Source organism: Sebastes umbrosus, chromosome 17 (genome assembly GCF_015220745.1).
Source record: "Sebastes umbrosus isolate fSebUmb1 chromosome 17, fSebUmb1.pri, whole genome shotgun sequence".
Taxonomy (NCBI): domain Eukaryota; kingdom Metazoa; phylum Chordata; class Actinopteri; order Perciformes; family Sebastidae; genus Sebastes; species Sebastes umbrosus.
Genome location: NC_051285.1, coordinates 26,490,552 through 26,514,813, shown reverse-complemented (window position 1 = coordinate 26,514,813; position 24,262 = coordinate 26,490,552). Strand labels below are relative to the sequence as shown.

Below are 24,262 nucleotides of genomic sequence, written 5' to 3'. Positions count from 1 at the left end.
GTTTAAGGTTAAATATTTCAATGCTATAAATTCAATGGTATTTGATTTTCAACATTAAGAGCTCAGGAGTGATGTAGTGTCACTATTTGCCCTCCGTTGCTTTCATACACTGGAGCTGTTCTTAGTAAGAATATCATTGACATTTACGATTGTTTTTTGGTAACATTTGTTTGAAGATGAATGTATTAGTTACATTTCTACTCATAAAATGTGAGCTAATGACTATAAACACACCACCCTCCTCCTCAGGCAGGCGGGGTGCCTCCGCTGTTAGAAAGTGGAGGATCATCTGGAAGAAGCACAGATGTGATGTGCAGGATGTGCAGAATGTGCGTAGGAGAAGTAATGTGTCTGCTCTTGTGAACTGTTTCTCATTTTCAACATCACAAAGCGAAAGACAAAGCAGATACAGCAACAGATAAAATGATGAATCTCAGATATGACTCTGCTTTTTTTGTAACTGCAGGCGAATTTTGCAACAAGGTCATCAGCAAGGCCGAGCGTTTTGTCCAGCACGGAGTCATGTTGAATCACTGCTGTCTCATTCAGTAAACCCGGTGACTCATGTTACAGGAGGTCACATATGAAACAGCGAATCAGTTGAATTCCGGTTGCGGGATTTATTTCACAAGAAAATACTTGGGTGTTGGTATCTACCTGCCACCTCTGTTACTGTAAATGTGTGATTAACAGTGACGATAGAGTGTGTTTGTGTAAGAATGAGTATTTGTGTAGTCTACGTCCGGCTGCCCGACATGTTTGTGTGCGTATTCATGAAGTTTTGGATTTTCCCCGCAGGTGTTGCATTAAGTCAGGATGCTGATACAAGTGATTCACCTCATTAGCTCTACCAAATAAAACATTTTTACGTAAGCCACGAAGCACACTAGACATTTTTAAGGGACATTAACTAATCCAGGGCTTTTATCAGTGTCAAAGGTAGCCTACCTTTTAAAGGCCTCTGTTGACTGCCCTCAGGCTTGGAGAGGAAAAGTCACCTTATTGCCCTCTGCTGGTCACATTCAACCCTCAGAGAAGAGGCCTGACTGCACTAAAGGGCAGAAAAGGACATTAATACAAAAGAAATATAATCATATTAGACTCAGCAGGTTTCAGTGCAACATGAAACAAACAGATCTTCATTCAGTCATTCGAGGTAAGAGAAGTATTTAGATCCTTTACCTTTAGAGCTGCAGCGGGTAGAAATGGAGCAAATATGATTAAGAAAAAGTTATTTTTATAAAACGGTTGCTATATCCTGACAGTAGTGCATGAGACAGGTAATCTGAAAACAATCATGTGCCTCTGTGTCCTCCGGTGCCCTCCGGTGCCCTCCGGTGCTCGGATCAAATGGTCAAACTAGGCAGCGCTGATCAAATATGAATCAATATTCTGTTACTGTAATGCCTATTTCTCTCCTCAAATGTTTTCAGAAACATCTTGTAGTGTACTGTTTAGCTGTGAAATGAGAAGGCTTGTGACCCGGCAGCCATGTTGAGATCAGTTGAGGAAATACCAAGCACCACCCACAAGCTGGAGCACAGCCAATAGGAACGCTCTCTCTCTCTGAAATGACCTGTGATTGGCCAACATCTCCCGTCACAGGCTATATTTTCTAAAGCCTGAAAACAGAGCCATGAGGAGGAGCAGAAGTCTCTAAGAACACTTGAATTACAATATGCTGAAAGTTTATTATGGAATTTATGCCCAATGATGCCAAAACATTCAGCAAAATGTACTTAAAGTATCATAAGAAAAAGTACTCATTATGTGTATATAGTCGCCCCTGTCAGTGTTTTATATTATTAATTTAACATGGAAGCAGCATTTTGACATTGTAGCTAGCGGACATGGAGGTAATTATAATTATTTTATATCGTTTGGGTAATTTATAACAAAGACTCATATTCTACAAGATAATTAAATAATAAGGCAGATGTGCAAAATCTGAATCTGAAGTTTATTGCTGTAAAATTCCACTCAGTGAAGTGGAAAGTGGTATAAATTAAAATAATCAAGTATGTACTGTTTTGTTTATTTTTAATCTAACAATAGAAATCATTGTTATTAGAAATCACAACAGCATGAACAGAAAAACTGAGATAACAGAGATACTGTTGTAGCTGAGAATAACCTTCAGTAATTTGATGGATAAAGTGAGTTAAAAAATGCTAATTTGCGACCTAATTTGACCCTCTTCTGTAGCAGCTTTTGCTAAATTAAACTATTTTTCATAAAGTGTTATTTTGTCTACCGCAGTATCGTATATGCAGTTACATTAAAAAAGGAGTTTCATTTCCAGAGTGTATTTTCATGGCAGCAGCTTGCAGCTGCGGCTTAAAGAGGCTTTACTGCAATGAAATGTAATTGTAGGCTGTAATATTCTGTTCATCTCATCAACTGGACAACATTATACTGGTACCTATTCCAAACAACCATTCATCTGCATGCAATTAATTATTCGTGAAAAATTAATTTGCATTTGCTGCTGGGAAAATGAATGTTAGTTTTTATTATTAGTAATCCACCAGCAGGGGCACTAATGGCTGCGTTCTGTGCACGCTGGGGTCAGCTTTTACAGGGCATAAAATCTGCAAAGTGGGTCAGGCATCCATCAGCGCCCATTATTAGATCTAGACAGTCCTGAATGCATACTGGTTTTTATTCAAATGCAGAAAGGTTTCCACTTCTTTGGTTTTCTAAGCTTTTTGTAGACAGTATAATGAATTAAAAAAAGCAAAGCAAATGAAAGGATGTCAATCAAAGAAGTCTTTGCTAAACCAGCGAGGTGTCGTTCCGAGTTAAATAAACATCTTTTTACAGAGGGGACTCTGGGCCATGTTGTGGCCTCCATCACAGGAAACTCTGGGTCTAAGTGGGTGGTTGTAGAAACTGATCCCCTCCAACCCTGCAGGCGTCTCATCCTGTTTACTCCTGTTATGTCTCAGACTGTGTCTGTCTGTCTTGGCTCAAACCGAGACTCTGTAAATAAAAAGATTAACTTCTGTCTCAAAGTGTAACTCTGATGTCACTGGAAGGATGATCGGGATTTATGTAAATGCAACAAGGCGTGTGTTAGATTACGGTTTCTTCTTTTGGCACCGTCGCCGTCGAAAAAAACCCCAAGAGTGTGACATCTTTCATCATCCAGACATCTTTCAGAACAGGTTCAGTGTGAGTCAGAGATACTTTTATGTGTTTCCACAGGAACCACTAGAGGTCATTATCGCAAAGAGCACTGTTCAAAGCCACCCGTGGCATGCACTCAGTGATAATGTAGAGGAAATGGAAATTAGTTGCTCTAATAAGGATGAAAATGAGTTTGCAGCGGTAATCAGCTCAGCCACATTTCCACATCGCAGGGGTGAGTATGCCTAAGTGTGTTTGAAGAAGCAGCTAAATGTTTGCTTTCCATCACTGTTTCTTTTCCCCCAAAATGCATCATCCGCTGCTCGACAGGCAGGTCAGCGTTCTCCTCTCAACCCCCCAGGATGGCTCAGCGAGAGCGTTTCATAAAGGAGAGGAGGAGAAGATCTTTCCTTTTTTTTTTTTTCTCCCCATTTCCTTGTATGAAGAGCAAGGGGTAACCATGGCAACCTGGCATTATACAGGACGGAGTTGAGGAGGTTGAAACTGAGCTCTAGCTCGGAGAGGAGAGTTATCAATCACTTTGGCATCAGCACTGTCACACACACATACAAACAAACACACACTCACACGCCTGCTCTTTCAACCGTCACATGCCTTCACAGGCCAGGAATCATGACATTTTCCTTTTCGTCAGAGAACAAAAAAAAAAAATCCACTTCAGTATGCTGGTGTCTAGAGAATAGATCTGGATGCATAAAACACTCATGTTAAAGGGCACGGAGATGTTTGCCATGGCCAGTATACCAGATTAAAATTCATCATCCTTTTTCAGTCGAACTAGAAAAATCCACTCCAGTCATAAAATTAAATTAATTTCATTAATTTAGAAAACAGAAGAAGAAAATTCTTGAATTAATTTTTGTTAAAAGAAAATATTTTTCAATTTGTTTTGCAGTAGGCCATGACCGTTATTCAATGTGCAATAATTAAAGATCTCTGTGGAGATTTGCAGGCCTAGTAAAATAATGAGGGTTTATCATCCTGCATACTCACATAACGGGAAGAAGCTCGGCTAAAAGCTCATGCACGCATAATGGTACTAGCGATTTTGCTACTTCATGCTACCCGCAGAAATAATTATTATTATGAAAGCTGAGACTCCACAGATTCTAACGGTATAAGGTCTTATCACTCTACGACCAAAACTCACCGATCCAGCAGCTGAAGAAGAGAAAAAAATAAACTTCACTTTATACAGCCATAACCATAAATCATATCTTACCTCTGCTGTTTTTAGATCAAAACGTTGTGTTCGAGGGCGTATCAACGCTGCTAATGGCTACTCCGATGTCTCTGGATCATCTTTGAGTCGATTCCAGCCGTCTGTATTCATTTGCATGGCACGGAGGAGCGTTTGCCTGCCTGCCTTCCTCCAGCATTGAACAGCCTATCCTCAGCCTTCCAATGTGTAAACACGGTCTTTGTCTCCATCTGGTGGATGAATCGTGGTTCTGCACTCATCCCTAATGCATTAGTCTTCAATACAGGCCTGAAATGTCCACATAGACCAATGAGTTATGGTTTTCTTTGACAGTTATACCTATAGTGACATGAAATTAAATTAGTTTTACAGTTACCTGAGAAAATTTCAAATGGCAAAGGACGGTACCTAAAACCTCTCCAACTTTGCTCTGCTTCACTTTATTAGCATTAGTCTGTGCACATGTAATGTTCAGATGTTGTGATATGGTTTGCTAGAGGTTTTGGGCTGCAACCGCATCATTTCAAAGGGATATTCACTCTAAACGTGTACAGTTTGGTTTGGCAGAAATTACATTTATGCTGTGTTCCATCTTCATTTACATATACCCAGTAACATATATATTGATGCTTACAGTGCAGTAATCTCACAAGTGTAACCTTTATTATGATACCAAGAAGAATCAAATAGACATTGTAGTTGCAGATACACTCTATTCATTTTGGGGCATGTCATTTTCAAGCAGGGGCCTGCCTGCAGAAACCTGCATGTACTCAGGTCCTAACAGATGGAGAACATTTCATTATTACAGTGGAGAACATTATAACACTTGACAGTACATGTTGAAAGAAGATGTATCACAACATGTATCTTTGTAACAGGAAAAAAAACACACATTTTCTCCACTTCTTTAGGCTTATTTTCCTGCATAATATTATCTTGATGAACTAGCTGGCTGCATAGGAAAGAAAAATATGCATACATATTTAGAATCGGCATGTATGCATTCTCTGTGTGACCATTGCATTGTTTTGATTAAGCTTATAAAAGGCTTCCTGCTCAGGTGCCGTCAGCTGAATCTTTAAGAGTGTAGGAAACCTGCAGGGACATGGAGCCGGTAGCTGTATTTAACCCTGTGAGGTTAAGCAGTTTTCCCAGAGAGGCTGCATTGTTCCAGCTCCCCGCTCTTCTCAGCCGGTCCGGAGTAAGCGGCTCTTCATGCACTTTATAAAATAACATGTTCTTTGTTGCCTCTGAGGAGAATCTCACAGTTAAAAGCTCTCAGTGTGCGAACTGCATCGTTCTGTCTGCACCTCCTCTCCCATTTATATTCTTTACCTGCTTTTCTCCTTTTCCCTGTCAAGGGGGCACTGGAGCATATCCCAGCATGCATTGGGATGAAGGTATAAGGAGACACTTTGGACAGGCTGCCAGTCAATCACAGGTCTCACATCCACTTTGAACTACGGGAGGAAACTTGCATGAAAAAGAGGGAGAACATGTGAACAAAAGTCCAAAAACATGGAACACCAGTCTTTCTTCATTGGCATCAATGCAACAATACGATAACTGTGAATTGGGAGTTTTATATATAAGATACAAAGAGGTAGTTTAGCACATCCTGTCCTGTATTTAGGCCAGGTGCAGGATAACAGATTCAACTGGGGAAATAATGAGTTTTCTGTCCAATCTGTATGAGGATACACGCACACAGGATACCTTTAGAGATACAGCTGAGGCATAAACTAGAATCTAGGACTGATGCATGGCCAGATGTTGAACAAAACAAATCCCAATTACCCCTCCCGTCTCTGCTATAATAAAAAAAAAAACCTCACTACAGCTGGGGCAGGAACAAGCGCTGGAACAAGAGATGAATCAGGGACAGATTATGCAGGACACAGTCACAGGGGGATAGAGAGCTCGAGAGGAGAGCAAGGACTTGACCTTTTCTGAATATTCATGATGAGAGCGAGAGAGACAGTAGAGAGAGATGTAAACCTTCTCTGAGACCTGAAACCTTTGGGGAGTCTAATAACGGAGGGCAGCTTGTGATTCAATGCAAAAATAAATATATCTAGCAGGAGTAACATCAGGATATCTTGGATGTCTGCCAGCCAGAAGGATCAATAACCATTAACACCATCATGCATGCAGTCAGAGGACAGCAGGGATCTGTAGCTCTGCAGAGAGTTTCATCATGATAGGAGGTGGATTGGAGCTTTGGTTACTGTAAGAGCATCCCCTCTCCTTCGCAGCTGAGAGCGATGCTGTCGGACTGACAATGTCATCAGTGTGCTGTGTATGTAAACACACCCAGCAGCCTGCAGAATCTAGGTCATTTTCAGGCTGGGATGAGATGAGAGGAGGAGCCGTCTGGAGACACACCAAGTCGCAAACGTGTGCTGTGTTCATATGTCAAGAGTCAGGCCGTAATCCACACGCACCTCTTTTATCTGCTCCATGAATCAAGCGAACGTGCCTCTAGTGATGGTGAAATCCGCTGAGAAACACAGGTAGTGAAGCAGAGGGGAGGAGGAGGAGGAGGAGAAGGGGGAGGAGTGGTGAACACTTGTAATTTCTTGCTCCAGTTCTCTTTGCTTTAGCACCGAGGACACATTGTTCATTAAAAATCCAAGCCCTCAGTCTTCAGGACACACAAACCTCTGCGTTATATTGACATTGGCTGGCATAAACACCGAGAAAAACAATGCAATCATGTGGCAGGAATTACACCCTGGATCTGGAACATCATGTGCTGCAACGCTACAGGGATTGTGGATTTGCTGAGGTGGATTTTTTGTGTGTCCTCAAAGTGCTCTCTGCACAGTCAGAGTCGAAAGAGATTCATTAAAGTGTCAGTGCTCGTAACTGAATGTCTTCTTTCAAATCCATTTAAAAATCAATTAATGCTTTTAAATGTGGGTGAGAACAGCTGAGTGCTATTGTAAAACTCAGACTGCAGCCTGTCTGGTTTGACTGCTGGAACAATGCTCACACTGAGGCAGAGGGGTGGGGAGCATGGATAAAATCCTCCATCACGGTATACAATATAAATATACGACGGGATATAGTCATGTTTTAATGAAGTCAGTTTCATCACACTGATGCAAAATCATATAATAGGACAAGAGTCTACACAGCCACGCTAGCAGCTCTGTGAGGTTTGACTTTGGCACAATGGTGCTTTGAGCTAAATGCTTACATCAGGTATAATGTTTACACGTTCGGCATCTTAGTTTAGCATGGTAACATTTGAAGTACAGCTGAAGTTGATGCGATTATTTTAGCAGGTCATTAAAAATGTATTGAATAGACAACACATTTTGACCTCACGATGGCTCTAGACGAAAGGTCAAAGTCTTTGCAATTCATCCTCTGGGGACCATGAATGTCATGACCACAATTCATGACAAAAAAAATCCAATAGTTGGCAATAAAAAAACAAAAATGGTGGCGCTAGAGGATAAGTCAGGGGATCAGCGAAGTCATTGGGATTCATCCTATGGGGACTATAAATTTCACAGGTCTGGTCTAAAGCAGTAGACCAACAGACCAACCGATAGCCGTACATACTGTACCGCTGTATGGTGAAAAATCCAATATTCCCATAAAGCCGTCCTGCATTGATTTGCTACTCTGCCTACAATGGCCTAATACATCCAGAGATATTAAAGCGATAAATGCAATAGTATAAACAGTATGTTAACCTTATCTCACCATTTATAACACCTCAAACAGTACACTTTTCATTACACACTAATAATGCATCTTAGTAAGACAAATTCAGAGCACTTTAAATTGATGCAGGCAACATAATGTCAGTCCTTTGCCAGCCTAACTGGAGCTGTATCGCCTCGTCATCCTACTTTTCCAGGGAGGGGCACTGTTGTGGTGATTTATCTACAGCATCACTCCATCTTCTCTTTTGACTCTTACTAATGCCTCCAGGTCCGGCTGATACAGAGGCTAGATGGTCAACAGTGTGTGATTTATTTTCAGTGAGATAGTCCAGGGAAAGGTGAACACTAAATTTCGACCACTTTACTGTCTTCTGTCATGTATGCCTCTGCCAGCAGCTGAGCCTGTTACATTTTAGCTCATCTGTTCATTCAGTGACTTTCCATTAAAGGATTACAAACGGCCTATTTTTAAATGATGCAAACCGTTTCATCAAAAGGACTTAACAATAAGCTGCTGCACAAAATAGAGCTTTTTGAAAAGGTATTAACATAGTCCTTCTCAAAACAACGCATCACAAATAACCAAAAATAAAAACAGGTCTCGCCGTAAAAAAAGGATAGACGACGACTGCATGAGACGACAAAAGAAAAAGTTTCAAAAGTGAATCATTGAAAGGCACCAAAACAAAATGTCCAGGTCATAAATTGAAGTCATGCAAAACAAGCTGCTATGAGCTGAGATGTAGTTGCTATGAACAACACAGAAACAGCCATCACAACTTGAAATCAGAGGCACCACTGCAGCGTCTCATTAATGGGATATAATGAGAGCATAATGAGGATTTAAAGCTCCAGAGCAAACTCACCTGATGATTACACAAATCTTTTGTTCCCGCTCACAGCATGAAGCAGACGTCTCGGACACCATATGCTGCTATTAGGGCTTTAATCGGCCAGGAGCAGGTGGGCAGATTGTGCGCGACATTACCGTCTGTCTTGATGCCAGGAGGAGAGGCTACAGCGGCGGAAGTGCCAGTTTCCAGTTGATACTGGTCAGCTGCAGACCGTTTACGTCACGGGCAGGCACTTCTGTGCTTTAACAGTTTTCTGTAGCTGACTTGAGCACACGGACCGAGCCTCTGACCACTGAGGAGGCCGATGTTTAACCACATGTAGAGATTGAAAAGTGCTGAAGGCTACTTGGGTTTTATAACCCTGCCGTCTAATCTCTTAATAACAAGCAAACTTCCTACAAACAGGTCGACTTATCTTCTACGTCACCTCTGCAGCTCATTCATTACAGTCAAATTTACAAAACAGATTTAGAGGAAGTTAACTTCTCTATCACAGCTGACTAAAGGTCACAAGGTTAATTTATTTGTCGAATAGACGAATCCGGTGACCGCTTTGTGTGTTACTGCGGCGGCAAGTCCAAGTGACTCTACTGTCTGCTAACCGTGTTAACTGGTGACTTTCAGCCGAAAGCATCCATGGTTGCTCGTAGTAACTTAGCCCCCAGGGCCTTTAGCCCACTAACGTTAGCTACACTAGCTAAGCAGTGTTAACTTGGCTGACGTTACTTGTTTCACCATGTCAGGCTAACGTTAGGCAGCTGAGAACTGCTCAGGTTCTTCCTGAACTCCGAGACATCGTTGTCAAAAGTAACGTTACATACAAAGTAAAGGTAAAAGTAGTAAATTGTACCCTTCTTAGGACAGCTGGCATTCAAATGGGGGCATATTAAAGGGAGATGCCCCCGCAGTAATGGTTACTTCCTTTATTTTCCCCGGATTCGTCTATACAACACAAAGTTGCACAATGAAATATAAGTTATAAAGGCTACACATCTTGTACCAGAGTTCGACGGCTTCACACAAATCATCAATAACAGCCGCCTACAGTGTCTATAAATACTGAACAGTTAATATATATAAACTATCCATCAAACAAAACTTACGCTTTTGAGGATTGGCCCGAGTCTGCTGCAGTCAGTAATGACAACAACATTTTAATTACTTTCAAAATCATGTTTATTAAATTTAGAAAACACCATTTTGTTAACAGTTTCATAGCAATAGCAGGAAAGAACTGAAACTGTAAGAGAGCAACGTAGATGGGGGCCTGGGCCAACCCCTGAGTTAAAAACCGGCTGTGTTTTGGAGCTCATTCGTCCCTACGCTTCTGCTTTCTGGAGTCCCCTGCATCTAACCTGGCATAGACTAGAAGAGAGAGTCAGTGCGGTAGTCAACATCTCAAGGTAGAACGCCTAAAGAAACGAGACATAAGAAAACTTTGTAGACATCAGGTAGAAAAGTTGATTTGCAAAGTCACTTTTCAAGTCAAGGTATTTCCTGCCAAAGTATACCGAGTATGCAACATTAACATGTAATTAGGTTGCCAAACCGTATCGGTACGTAGGTTTAATCACTTAGGGAAGGGTTTCTGCACAGCTTTAGGGGAGGTGGACTTGGGGATACTTGGGGATGCAGTACAGATGTAGTCCGAAGAGGAAGTGCAAACAATGTCTATAAGGAGTGTTTGTTGAAGGGGCAGGGTGGGCGAGGGGTTACGGGGGTATGAGCGAAACAGGGCTCCCCCCCTTTACTCATCAAGGGGCTGAGAGGGGCGACTCTCTGGAGGGCGAGCCCGAGTGGTCCTCGGGGGGGAAAACTGTGAGTGTGCAGGCTCGGATCCCGCCCAGCGACTCGGGTAAGTCAAACACTTTGTGCCATTCGTCTTTCTCGGGGTCGTACTTCTGTACTATTTCCACCATGCAGCGATTGTTCCACGAGTAGCCGCCCACCACATAGATCTTATTCTCAAACACGGCCACGCCCACGTCGCTCTGGCCTCGCAACATGGCGGCGATAGGTGTCCACAAGTCGAGGGCGGGGGAGTAGTATTCGCAGCTCAGCACGTCGTCGTAGTCGCTGGTGCCCCGGAAGTGATTGCCCCCGATCACGTAAAGGCGGTCGCCCACTGTGCACATGCAGTGGAGGCCGCGCACTGTCGTCATGGGCGCTTTCTGAGTCCATTTATCTGCATCTGGGTCAAAGCACATCAGCTCCTTCTGAAAAGTGTCGTGAGTGATTCCCCCTGCAGGAAGAAAAAAAAAGCACAAATTAGCCTCCACAGTGATCATATGAGGGAGTAGAAACAGCTTAGACCCGTAGACCTGTCAATCAGACCGATCTGTGACTCATTCACCCGTGTCAACCTACATGTATTTATGTAGGCCATGTGGAGCACCAGCCACAACACTGGAGCATTTCTTTCCATAACATTATGAAAAACGAAAATCAGGTCGCACCCTTCCTCGATCCCCATCTCTCAAACCTTGACGCAAACTCAACAACCAACACACAGGGTGAGCTGCAATTTCGCAAACAAGAGTGACATCAATATTCTTTTCTACAGCGCAAAATCATGCTGATGATGAGCGCTCGGTACAAAGAGGAACACCGTTACAAAACGCTCATGCACAAACGCACAAACAGACTGTAGACGGCAGGACACAAAAAGCTGAGGGAAAGTGGGGAGAAAAAAAAACAGGACATGTCTACAGGGAAGGCTTAAAATAAAGAGGAACACAATCCCAGCATGCATTTGGGTAGAAGCCAGCCCACCCCTCCCCCCCTTAGGCAGAGTGACTAGGAGCAAATGCGGAGAAGATTTGCAGAGCATGCCGAATAGAGGCAGAATCCCTCTTTTGCTGCTGCCCAGTGATCGTGTGCTCGGTTTATTGTTGAGGCCTAAGCTGTCTATTCGGCTGCCATGACTCAGATCTGTGATGCTGCACCTCCTTAACTGATCAAACCCAAAGATAGCCCGACTATCCATTCTCTTTATCCAAGCAGTCCACGGGGCAGGGCTACTATTAAAATCCTGACAGTGCTGGAGCCGACGTAAGGTCCTTATAATTCGTCTCAAGAGGCCCTGCTGCTATTCTGATTTAGTTCAAGGGCTTTGGCCTTTCCCTGATACAATGATATCTGATCAGCATCCCGCTATCCTAATGTCTAATTAGTGGCATTAGTGGGACACAGAGCGGACGAGGTTTAGCTAAATAGAGCCTATCAAAGCGAGACAGGCCAAAAGCTTTTGCCCCTTCCAGACTGGGTTATTGTTTGTAATATCTGCTACAGAAGTATAAAAGCATTTCCATGTTCAGCCACGTACTGTAGATATAAAACAGACGTACAGTCCCCTTGTAAAATCAGCGACCCGCTCGGTTGAATCAGTGCCGGCACACCCAAAGCGAGGATGGAGGATAGACACAGAGGTGAGGCAGGAAAAAGGAGACTCAGCATTTTCCAAAAATAACCCATAATGATAAAGAGTGTCCAGAGACTTGAGCTCTGGTATAAATTACACCTAATAACGATCTGTGCTTGTTTCTGAAAAAACACAAAATGTACAGTCAAATCCCTCAAGGATGCTCATCGTTCAAGACGAGCTACAGGATCGCTGTTTCTGTAGGATGGCTGGGAACTTATGGATCGACATTAACATACAGTAAACTCTGTATGGATTATGAATGTAACTCTTGGGTTCCTCTTCATTTTTCAGTTACGGTCCCCATCCACGTTTCTCCACTAACAGTAACCACAATGTTGAAATCATAGTGTTCAATTCACAGGCTTTTAAAAAGGCATACTTCACCCCCAAGATGATCATTTGTATATCTGTTAGTCACCTTGTGTTACTTTGAATGCTTGAAGAAACATTTGTTTCTTTCGCATGCCTCCACGGTGAAATCCAAAAACGGAGAAAAGTCTTGATGAATTGAAATATTGTAAATGGGGGCCGCATTTAACAACAGACTATATCAAAAACATCCGTTTATAAACTCTAATACTTATCTCATTACTCATCCGCACGAGTCGTTCTTTATGCGCAAAGATGCATGTGTTTGGGAAGTAGTGATCATACGACTTGATAAACGAGACTTGGATTATACTGTACGAGTTGTGTCAGAGTTTGTAAACGGATGTTTTGATATAGTTTTGGTAACACTTCATTTTACAGGTCCGCAAATTTCATGGTAATTAGGTGATAATTAGCAAGTAACCTATTTGAAATTTCTTTGGAATTACTGCCAAATTAGCCCAATATTTACCTCAATTTCTCGAAAATTACTTTATTCTAAACATTATTTAATAATTATATTCTGCTATTTCCCAATATTTAATACATATAATAATACATTTAATTTATTAGCAAATAACTTCTTTAAAAAATCCCTGAACCATGACATTAGCTACCAGGTTACATTTGTGTTGACAATAAGTCGCACAATCAGAAGTGTCTTCTATTAGTTTTCCACCTCCAATGAAGAGCAGCGCACAGCCGCTTCTCAAGCCTAAGGGCCTTATTTTAACCATTATATGCTATTTCAGCATATAGTTATTAAATAATGTTTATAATAAAGTCATTTTTGATTAATTTTGAGGTAAATATTGGGGTAATTCCAAAGAAATTTCAAAAAGGTTATTTGCTAATCATCACCTAATTACCATGAAATTTGCGGACCTGTAAAATGAAGTGTTACCTAGTTTACCAGCTGTTAAATGTGGCACTATTTATTTCAATTCATCAAGATTTCTTCATTCACCATGGAGACATGCAAGAAAAACAATGTGCTTTCAAGAATTCAAGGTACCCCGGGGTGAGTATTGACATATAAATTGGTAATTTTGGGGGTGAATTATTCTTTTAGAGGCTGGAATATGAGATATTACAATCAAACAGATTTCTGCCGTGTTTAAAATCATTCCCTCGTTCACTCATTCACTACTTCCTTTATAAACAGACACACATTTACTCTCTATAGTGAGTAGCAAATTTAAATTTCACTTCATCGTCATTGTGGGACATTACTCAGTCCCACAACGGTAGTTTTTACACCCATAAAATTCAAAACCCTGCATTGTGGGACTGTTAGCAGAACTGATAGTGTACATGCCATGGAGACAATTTGGACCTTTCAATAGAGTAAATATAGCAGACTACTGTACATAGTAAATGAGGTGTGATTTCAGACACAGTCTAAACCAATCCCAACATTATTTGCAGAGCTGCAATTATGTCAATTCTACAGTATTTCAAAAAGGTTCAAGTGGAGGGAAAAGCTTGTAGACATTACAGATCACCACCCTTTTCTGCATAAAATAATCCAATTATGAACAACTGTTATGAGGCCGTTTCAACTAAAAATCAAACAACGACCACAACAAACCAGCTTTCTTTCAAATACAGTACATTAAAATGCCTAATGAGCTTAGTTTCCACACCAAGTCAGCATCTGAGACAGCCCTTACCCAGCTTGTGCATCACCCCCAGCGCTAATGAAATCATCTCTGCAAATCATTTGTAACTTTAAACCTAAAGTTAACAATCTCTAGCAAAGACCTAAACCTTTTATATATGAAGCTTACACAGTGTACGTCCTGCAGCACAATTAAGGGCAAAAAAAAGGTCCCTTAAGATCGTTCATCTTGTTTACAAAGACAACTGGCTAATGACTGCAGGAGCAGCTCACACACCAGTCACATTATTAGCTTGTATCTTCTGCACCAAAGATCTGACAAAAGCTAGTCACATACTATGATGATGATAATGGCACATTTAAAAAAAAAAAAAATGTATATATAATATCACAATAACAAAACATGACTTCTTTCTCAGCTGACATGCAATGTTTAAATATTATTATTATTACACGGCTGTGTTGAATACTCGATTCTGATTGTCAATAACAGTGTTCTGCGTTCTGTAATTTTTTTATAACTGACCGTTGCTATGTATACCAGACCGTTGCTATGGGTGCAGCTCTGATATCGGAATCTGGCGGACCGTTTTTGTGTCAAAATATTGATTTCTTCAGTAAGCAGCCGTGTAATAAGCGGGATAATGTACAGCTAGCCGGTCATTGTTGTGAAAGAATCCCCTTCAGGGCGATGAGAGACCCAGCATCGCTCTGTCAGGGATTCTTTCACAACAATGCCCGGCTCGCTGTACATTATCCGTTACGTACTAGAGCTTGTCTAATGAAGCCACGCGGATATATCAGCCAGATCCGATATTAGCTTACTCTAGATACATATCGGTATCTGTGGATATGTTGGCCGATAAGAAACAAGAAATTGCATAACAAATGCCAAAGTAGGTTTGAGTTAATACATACATAATTTGTCCAGCAGAGAGCAAAGACAAGTTTTTCAACTGTAAAACATCTCTCTCAATATGCATCTTGGTCACAATTATAAAAACATTAAATCTAAGGGACCCTCAAATATCGATATCAGTATGAAATAATATAAATATAATTAATCTCTCAGGTAAAACAGAGAACCAGAGGCAGCGTGGCTCTGTGCTGGTTCAGTACTCGTGTCTGAACTCTGCCGCACCACTTGAGCCGTGATGGTCTGTGGGCTGAGTGCATTTGTCAGGTTCATCCAGCTGACAGAATACCTTCAGACAGCGCAGCAGCACAGCCGGAGAATGTGACCTGATCCGCTGTGACAGACAGACACAGAACTGCACTTCAGCATGGGTCACCTTGCACAGCAAGACTGTAACCCCCCCCGAGACTGTGGGCGCTACAGTGGGCCCTCGGTGCAACAAAACTCCTCTAATGGGTAATGCTCTGTGCCTTTTGCATTAAAAAAACACTACCATCCATTACAGACAGTTTTTATATGAGCTGATACGCATGTTTCTTTTTTGTGTCATAACCCACAGCTGTAGTCGCAAAACCACTTCACCAGCTTTATCCTGTAACGCGCAAATATTCACTTCACCCCCATATGTAGTATTAGCTGCTGCAGGTGCAGAGCATGACATTGTGTCATTGCTATTGAGCACATCACTGAGACATGAAACCAACACAAAAGGAATCCATTAGAATATCAAAAAGGGCGAGCAATAAATGTTATGTACTGCAGAGTACAGCCTGGGGCAAAAAAAGGATTGAAAAACAGCTGGTTAGCAGCAGATTAGCTCAGTCTGTGACCATTACGTTATTCATCATTTCACTCGAAAATGTGCCTTTCATCCTCGCTCCATGGTAATATTAGGCTTGCCAAATCGTGTGGTCCCAAATATGCCCCAGTTCTTTTGCATCCCACATGAAATACTAATTAAAAATGTTATTAAAGTTTGGCTTTTGTTTATATAAACAAGGACAGTCATCATATATGAAGCTAGTTATTAGTTTATGGCCTGTTACCAGTAAGTTAAGAGTTAGTTAATATGAAACCAAATTGGAAAACTTTTTTCACATGCGTGCACACAGTACCAACCCTCGCAGCACTTTAATGTATTATGCAAACTACATTTCTTAAGAAGCATGAGCAGTTGTGGGATTTACTATGTGGAACTGAAAAATAAATAAAAAGATGACTGGAGCTAATATGGTCGGTAATGTGTTGTGTATACAACTACAGAATATTGACACAGATTTGCAGGAATAATGAGATCTGTGGATTATGAAATTAAATTTACTGGTTGTGTGAACAGTAATCAAAATCAGGGGGCATATCTAATAAAACGGCCTGTATGCTGGTCAGCACCTTACAATGTAAGCTTAATACTGCGGCTAACAAGGTTTTCAATATTTTATTTTCATTTGCCTCCCAGCTGGCAAGTACAGCATGTGACTAGTGCAAAGATGTTAATGTATGTTAATTCACCAAGGCTGTAGAAGTCTATGCCCGATATCAATACGCTATACAACCTCTTTAAATAGTTCATAGACTCATGAACGCAATGGTGGAAATTGTGTTACTTGTAATTGCTTCCCTACTCAAGCAGCTGATGTTTGTTCCTTTGGTGGAGTGTGTTCATGTAACTGACATTCAGGGTATGGATGCTTTTCCTTTTTATTTCCTTCCTCTATTTTGCTAAAAAACATATAGAAAACAAATCCAGCTGGAAATCTCCAGTGATGTTTATGAACCTTGTTTACGTTCATGTGTTGTAGAGCGATGCCGGTACCCACGGCCAGGAGGGATTAACACAGGCTCTTCTGTGTTACGCCTCCTACACAGGCTTCAGTCCTCTTACTTTGCTCCATCCTTCCCAATTTTTCCCTTCTGCCCCTCCCATCCCCTTCCTTTGTAGCACCACTCTGGATTAGTCACACTGAGAAACTAGGGCTCATCTCCATAACGCAGGATCTGTTTTCAATCCCGAGGAAGCGAGCGAGTATTTGAGGTGACACCTAAATGAGCAATCTCAGTGTCGACCCTCTGCCCTGAGCACCGAACCCTCGCAGACTTTAACTAACTTCGCCTGCGTGCTCGGCATAGATGAATCAAGTGAGTGAGGGAGGATTTGTAAAAGTCTGCAGGTGTGAAAGAATCTTTTTATGTGATGTTCAAAAAGATACAAATACGTAGCACAAGGTCAGAAATCTTATTACTGACGCGTTTTACTGTTGTGACCCTACTCCCCCTGCAGCCCTCTAATGCATGTGTCAATCACAGACTTAATCTAGTTTGAACATGTACAGAACGCACACACACAGCGCTCTCTTGATGACTCATGGCAATGCATGAGACTGTACATGCAGTCGAGTTTGGATGACATGTATTAGATGAGGGAACCACAGATTAGATTTGCATGTTATGAATTGTAATCAGCCGTTTGCCTCATGGGGGGAAAAAAAAAAAACTAATTTGAAATCACAATGTACTGAAATTCATTCTAATTATGACTTCAAGACATGAAATCTAAACACACTCACACAACATTACATATGCCTCTTTATTAAACTTACTTACCTGAAATATACATATAACCACCATACACCGTCCCAGCGTGGCCGTAATGTGGTTCATTCATTTTGGCAACATATGTCCATTCATTTGTCCTCGGGTTGTAGCACTCCACAGTAGCTTGAGGAAAAAGACGGGGAAGAGAAGAACGTATTAGTAGAAAGTAGGTCAAGACACAACTAAGGAGGACAAACAGCAGCAAATGAGGCCTTGGAGGGGTCTCAGCGTGGGAGCTAAAACACGGATTTAAATACACAGTACACATCCCTACAACCCCACCAGCACTGAATGCACTGGCTGCACAGGAAACGGGGAGATTGTAAGATCCTTTATCTTAAGGCCTCTGAGGATGGTTCTACAAAATCTGTGAGAAACCGGAATAGGGACGCTGGGATCCGTGAGTGATGTTCATAGGTGAGCGACCCCTTAACAAGCAACCAAGGTCCATCAACTTGTGGGCTCATTGTGTGATTGGGCGCAGAACAAGTCGGACAACCAGCAGGAGTGATGAAGACCTAGGCATCAAGGGATCTTCACCTCGGAGATGTAAGCTTCTTCGATGAAGTGTTATAATATAAGATTATAACAAGAGTGTGTGCTTTGCACTTTTTAGTGTACATTTTACCACAGCACCATGGGCCATATATAATTTCATATTATCTTCTTCTTATCTTCCCAGCTGAGGAAAGTCTCATCTGCATATAACAGGATAAAGAGTTACTGTATTTTTGAAAACGGTGGTGGCGATTAGGCTTGTCGTGGTAGTCGGTGTTACGTGGTGATCGGGCACACACCGATTACATTACATACCCACCGCCCCCACTGTGATTTTCTCTCTTTTTTACAGAAATGAAACCCATTTAGTTAATTTAAGCATATCAGTGGCATGTTATGAATAGATAGTCGGATGACGGACGCTACAATCTGAATGCGAATGCATCTTAAGGAGTCTCAGCTCAGAGTAGCAGGTGTCATATTTCACACACGTGGGACGAGAGAGAGTTGACAGACCGAGAGATGGCGGGGGATTTGGTGTCGTAGCGAAAAGAAAACGCACCCATTTGGCAATATTTCAGATTGAAACCCAATGCTATGAGGGAAACACAACGTTAATGAGGCAATTGCCGCGAGGAGGACGGAGCGGTCACAGCCGGTGTGCGGCGCAGTCCCGCCAAGTAGAGCCCTGCGGCCCTGCAGCGAAAGCTGGACCGGAGAGGCCAGACACACAGCCACCCGACGTTAGAGATCAAAGTAAGCACGCTACACATATTGAGCGTCATCTTTTCTTGTAAAATGTGTAAAAAGGTGTTGTCACATGTTTATTAACCGGAGGGAAAATTTCCTCACATGACATGTCAAAAAATATCTTAGTTGTAGTTAGTGAACTGATTAACGGTGGTCAAAGACAAGAAGCGGTCTCAGCTGAACACCAAGGATAAAAAAACACCTTTTAAAGGCTTTGGTTAAATTCAATGACTTGAAAAAAATGATTAAAAAATATTCTGGTTCCAAAATAAAAGCAGTAAGCTCAGGACCACAAAGCAGTGTGAGCCACCTGGGGAAATCTCAGCGGGGAAAATGAGCGAATACCTTGCTCTGCTTGCTCAACAACTATCATCAAAGTGACCTTGAGCAGTGCACAGCATCTTGCAGCCGCTCAGTGGAGGTAGAACAGACATATTAGGAGACAATACTTCGTCGGACTCAAGAAGGAATGTGTCGTTATTAAAGATCTTTTAATAAACAAATGATAAATTAATGTTGCTGATTTACCTACAGAGGCTCATTTAAATTGAAAAATGGCTTCTTTGCTCTGCTGTCAGATTTTCCTACGATCAGCTGAAAAGGTCACATTCCTAATTAGCATGATTTTCTCTTCCTGCAAGCTGTTCACCAAAATAGGACACTGCGGGGGTCAAGCCGTGGTAGCTGGTGACATCTGGTAATAATCACTATGCAGCATACTTCTCTGACCTAGAGTAGTGGTTCCCAACATGTGGGGTCGGGACCCCCTAATGGGATCGAAAGTTACTGTAAATGATCTGTGCTGTGTTTGTCAATTATTATCAACAATTATTGAATAGATGTCAAATGATCATGTGACATTTTTTCTATCAATGGTGTGACTAAGGTAAACAATGTTGTAATTACCTTTTTAAAAGACCTATAACAGGTCTTCTAACAGGGTAAAACAGAGTGATTTGTCTGACAAGTATATATTAACTACCCCACCCCATATCTAAAGATATCATAGTCTCGACGTTGCTAAGCTTTTCTTTTATAATCTGGGCATTTCAGACATTAACAATAAAGCCACGCCCGTATGACCAACCCAGAGTAACCACATATAATGCAGGGGCGGGGCACCTCCAGGAAAACATCAAGGCTAAACCACACGCAGTGAAAGGGCAGTGGAACGTAAAGCAGAAAAAGGCAGTTGTGTAGACAGGCAGTGAACCGGGGCCGTGTTCTTTGGTCTAATTATAACCCAGAGAAGAGAAGAGTGCTCACACAGTGGCCTCTCCCTCTCTCCGCTGCAGTTACAGAGCTGAATTTAAGTATTGGGTGGCACCTCTCTGTGGTCCACAGTTACGGCTGCTGAGATTCCAGATTGGTTACGCAGCAACCGAACTACAATGAACAGATATAAATACATCACTTCGTTGAAATGCTTCAGCTAGGACGGTGAGTTGGGAGTCCAAATGTCAAAAAATTATGTTTTAACTATGAAAAGCATCAGATTTCTGACTAAAGATGATTTGACACGACCCCTTTATAAATCACTGACAACTTTTCACTTAATCCTGTCTGCCAGTACGGTTTATCTCACTTCAATCCTACATATTCGTTGAGATTGTATCAGTAAAGTGTTCATTATTATGAATTATTATTCAGTAAAATACTCTGTGGATAAACAAGAGGTCAACGAGTGGCACCGGAAATGAAAGTAGGTTGTCTGGCAACAGCAGTAAACACTAAACACCGACGTACGTACCGCCAAACATTTCATTTGTGTACTGTAATTATTACTGTCGGTTACCTCCAAGTCAAAATCATATTCTGTCTCTCGGTGCTTCCCCTCGGGGCGCCACTCTTTCCATGAGACCGTATTTTCTTTTAGTTTTTACAAAACGATCTCTCATATTCTTTCACAGCTTAAAAAGGTAAAAACGGTAAAAAGCCTCTTCTTTCCACAATGTGTTGCCTATTCCTTTCCAAGAATGTAATGTCATGTGACATCTACAGTTGTAGAAATGTATGTACAGGCAAACCTGCTTGGCCAGTCTTCCCTCGAAGGCGTCCATGTTGAAATGAAAAGCGCAGTGCGTGCACCTCGCGTCAGCTTCACTATGGCTAGCATAAACCAAGCTTTAAGGGTGTGTGGGCCGTGGCTTTGTTGTATTGAATTGTACTATATTATAAGTGGAAGTGTTAAAAAACTTACAATATAATATAATGAAACCCAAAACAACAAACTACAGGCTCAAATTATGACACTTCTCTGGCACAGTAACGACTGAAATTGAACATTAAATGTTACGAAGGATTGTGCATGTGTTGAAATTAGAGGAGCTGTAGGCCTTTTTTACATTCAAAGCTTCTACTGTGGTTTTTGAATGCAGTTTTGAACGTCTGTCGTCATATTTTATGACGTTATCACCCTTAAAAAATGATGATTTTGTGTTATTGTGGTTGTATAAATTTAATTTATGGTGCTGTTAGAGGCCAGTTTTTGACTGTAGTGAAATTGTTGTTTTTGAAAGGCTAAATGCCAACAAATATGGATTGAAGCAGAATATTTCATTAGATAAAAACATGCTGTGAATTTTGGAAATGATTAAATCAATTTTTTTAATCAGTTTTGACTTTTGGACTGAGACACTGAAACGAGGACTGGCTCTGCAGAGAGAGAGAGAGAGCGAGAGCGAGAGAGAGAGAAATGGTGGACTACTGCACTCAATGTTTCTGCAAGTCATTATTAATAATAATAATAATAATAATAATAATAATAATAATAATTTGCATATCAACGTTATGAATGTAGCTTCAAACTATTTGATACAGCCGTAGTTGAAATGCTGTATTGGATTACAGTAGATTGTAAAGGTGTTCATGATAATGTGCACATCCTCTAAATTGTATTAAATTACACAGAGATTATGAACGCCACATGTTGAAACAGCAAATGATGTGTCGGCACAACACTTGATTACCAGTGTCAGTATGCTTGCAGCATTATTAAACTGCACACTTTCTCCTACTGCTCCTTGACATTTAAGTGTATAATCTCATACAACATTAATTAAAAGGCCTCTGTTGTTGCTTACAAGGACAGATAAAACAAACAAGCAGGGAAATAAACTCACCGAGCTCCCCGGCAGCGTTCCTTCCACCGACAGCGTAGAGGTGTCCCTTGAGTGCACTGAGGTGGAAGAAGGTACGCTTCTCATTAAGGCATGCCACCTGCATCCACTTGTTGTAGCGCGGGTCGTACCGAAACACGGTGTCCACTGCTGTCTTGCCTTTGGTGTCGTAGTTGCTTTGGCCACCCACCACGTAGAGAAAGTTGCCGATGACTGCGATGCCGTGTTGGTAGCGGGGTGCATCCATGGGTGCCAGCGCCTTCCACTCATGAGCCTTCTCATCGAAAAGACGCAGCTCCTTACTCACAACTAGCTGCTGGCGCAGAACACCACCCAGGGTGACCAGGTGGGCACTGTCTGAGCGGATGGCTGTCCGTTCTGACTGCATAACTGGCTGCATGTAGGGCATCATTTGGTAGTTGCTAGCCTCCAGGAGAAGGTTGACACAGGTGTTGTCCGTGCGCATAAAGTCCACTGTCTGCACGTGATTGATGAGTTCCTGCGGGTTCATGAGGGGAAAGCGGATGTTTTTCATGAGCTTTGGGGCAAAGTCCATACGACTGTCTTCGTAGCGTAACCAGCGGCAAGCAGCCTTGAACAGGTCCAACTCAGTGCAGTGTTTCAAGCTGTTGCTGGACAGTACAAAAGCCAACCGGTCAAATGGCAGCTTAACAAACTCTCCCGTGCCCAGCAGTGAGGGGAAGTTCTTCAGGATGAAGTTGTTGACATATTTGTCCACCTCTGTGAGGTTATACGTGTTGGCGATGCGCCCCACCTCGACACAGTTGTCAAGAGAAACCTGCAGGGAGATAAATCAGAATCTTGGATGGCCGCAACTAAGACTGACAAAACATCTCAGGATATGAATGACTGCATCTTCCCGACTTGTACAGAGAAACTCGCTTCCTTAGACAGAATGAATATATCAGTGATTTAACATAGAGTCTACACCTGTAACACAGAATATCATATTTTCTATATATATCAAAATGAAATGTTTATACATACTGACTGCTGCTATTTTCTATTAGAGCATGTTTAACTGCTTTTATGTTACCTGGTGCCATTCTCACCAAGCAGAATGATCAAGTTAGTTAAATAAGTGCTCTAAAAAGACACTCCCACAGGACTTCCAGAGCAGTTTAAATCCAAAATATTAATCCTTAATATTAATATTAAGTCCTAATATCAAGTTCTTTCAGCCAATGACAACACGTTCAACATGTTTAGACAGGCCAACACTAGAGGAAAGCTGTGTTCTGTGCAGTAATGTGCTGTTGTGGCTTGTGCGTCTGCGTCCTTACCCCAGATATAAGAAAAACCTTGCAGAAGTCCAGCACAGGAAGGATTTGTAAGAAGCTGGCCGCCTCCAGTGTGTCTTGCAGATTCTCCATGTTGAGTGACAACTTGGCCGTGTAGATAAAGTCAATGATCTTCTTCAGGCCTATTCGGTTAACTCCGTGAAGCTTGATGCACATTAAATCCTGTTCTTTCATTCCACCTGCACCGGGAGAGGGTGGAGGATAAGAAAAAGAAGATGCTCATACTTAATCTTATTTGACTGACGGGTCTGAGAGCAGCCGCATCTATTGGATTTTTTTTAAAGAACTTGAAGAATAAAGCTTGTATGACTAAGCAAAAATAAATTAAGCTGAAAAGAACGCATTGTTTCATTTAGATGCATATGCCAATGCGTGTAAATGACAACGAAATGTTTTCAGTGTCAAAGGACTTATGTTCAGAGAAAGGATTGAAGGTCTTAGGGAGAATCCCATTGCTCAGCATCTGTGCTCACACAGCTCCCTTATCACTAATGAGCTATCGCACACTAAGTACAGTTTCCCCTTACTCACTACTTTAACAAGCTCTGCTTCTGTTCTCATTGCAGAAATGATCTTGCAGATATTCTTCATCTTTATCATATACTTTAAATGCCAAATCTCCAAAGTTACTTCCACTACTGTCACAATATGAGATCCAAAGTAACTCTGCCGACTGTTCTGAAACTAAAATTCCCTTTCATTGCTCATTATTTACAATGGAATGCAAATCACAAGGGTGCAAAATTACTAATCAAGTTTTCAG

At 41.6% G+C, this 24,262-nt stretch overlaps 1 protein-coding gene across 2 annotated transcripts in view; it reads right to left on the bottom strand.

Moving 5' to 3' along the window:
• Window positions 1-10,046: 10,046 nt before the first annotated feature.
• klhl13 (kelch-like family member 13) overlaps window positions 10,047-24,262 on the bottom strand; it is a 40,828-nt gene continuing 26,612 nt past the window's right edge. For both annotated transcript variants that reach the window (XM_037748399.1, XM_037748398.1), the window contains 4 exons: window positions 23,482-23,678; window positions 22,181-22,976; window positions 17,820-17,933; window positions 10,047-11,130 (listed from right to left, as the gene is read on the bottom strand). In XM_037748399.1, coding sequence (XP_037604327.1) covers window positions 10,643-11,130; window positions 17,820-17,933; window positions 22,181-22,976; window positions 23,482-23,678 — 1,595 coding nt within the window. In that variant the 3' untranslated portion in view covers window positions 10,047-10,642. The remainder of the gene's footprint in view (window positions 11,131-17,819; window positions 17,934-22,180; window positions 22,977-23,481; window positions 23,679-24,262) is intronic.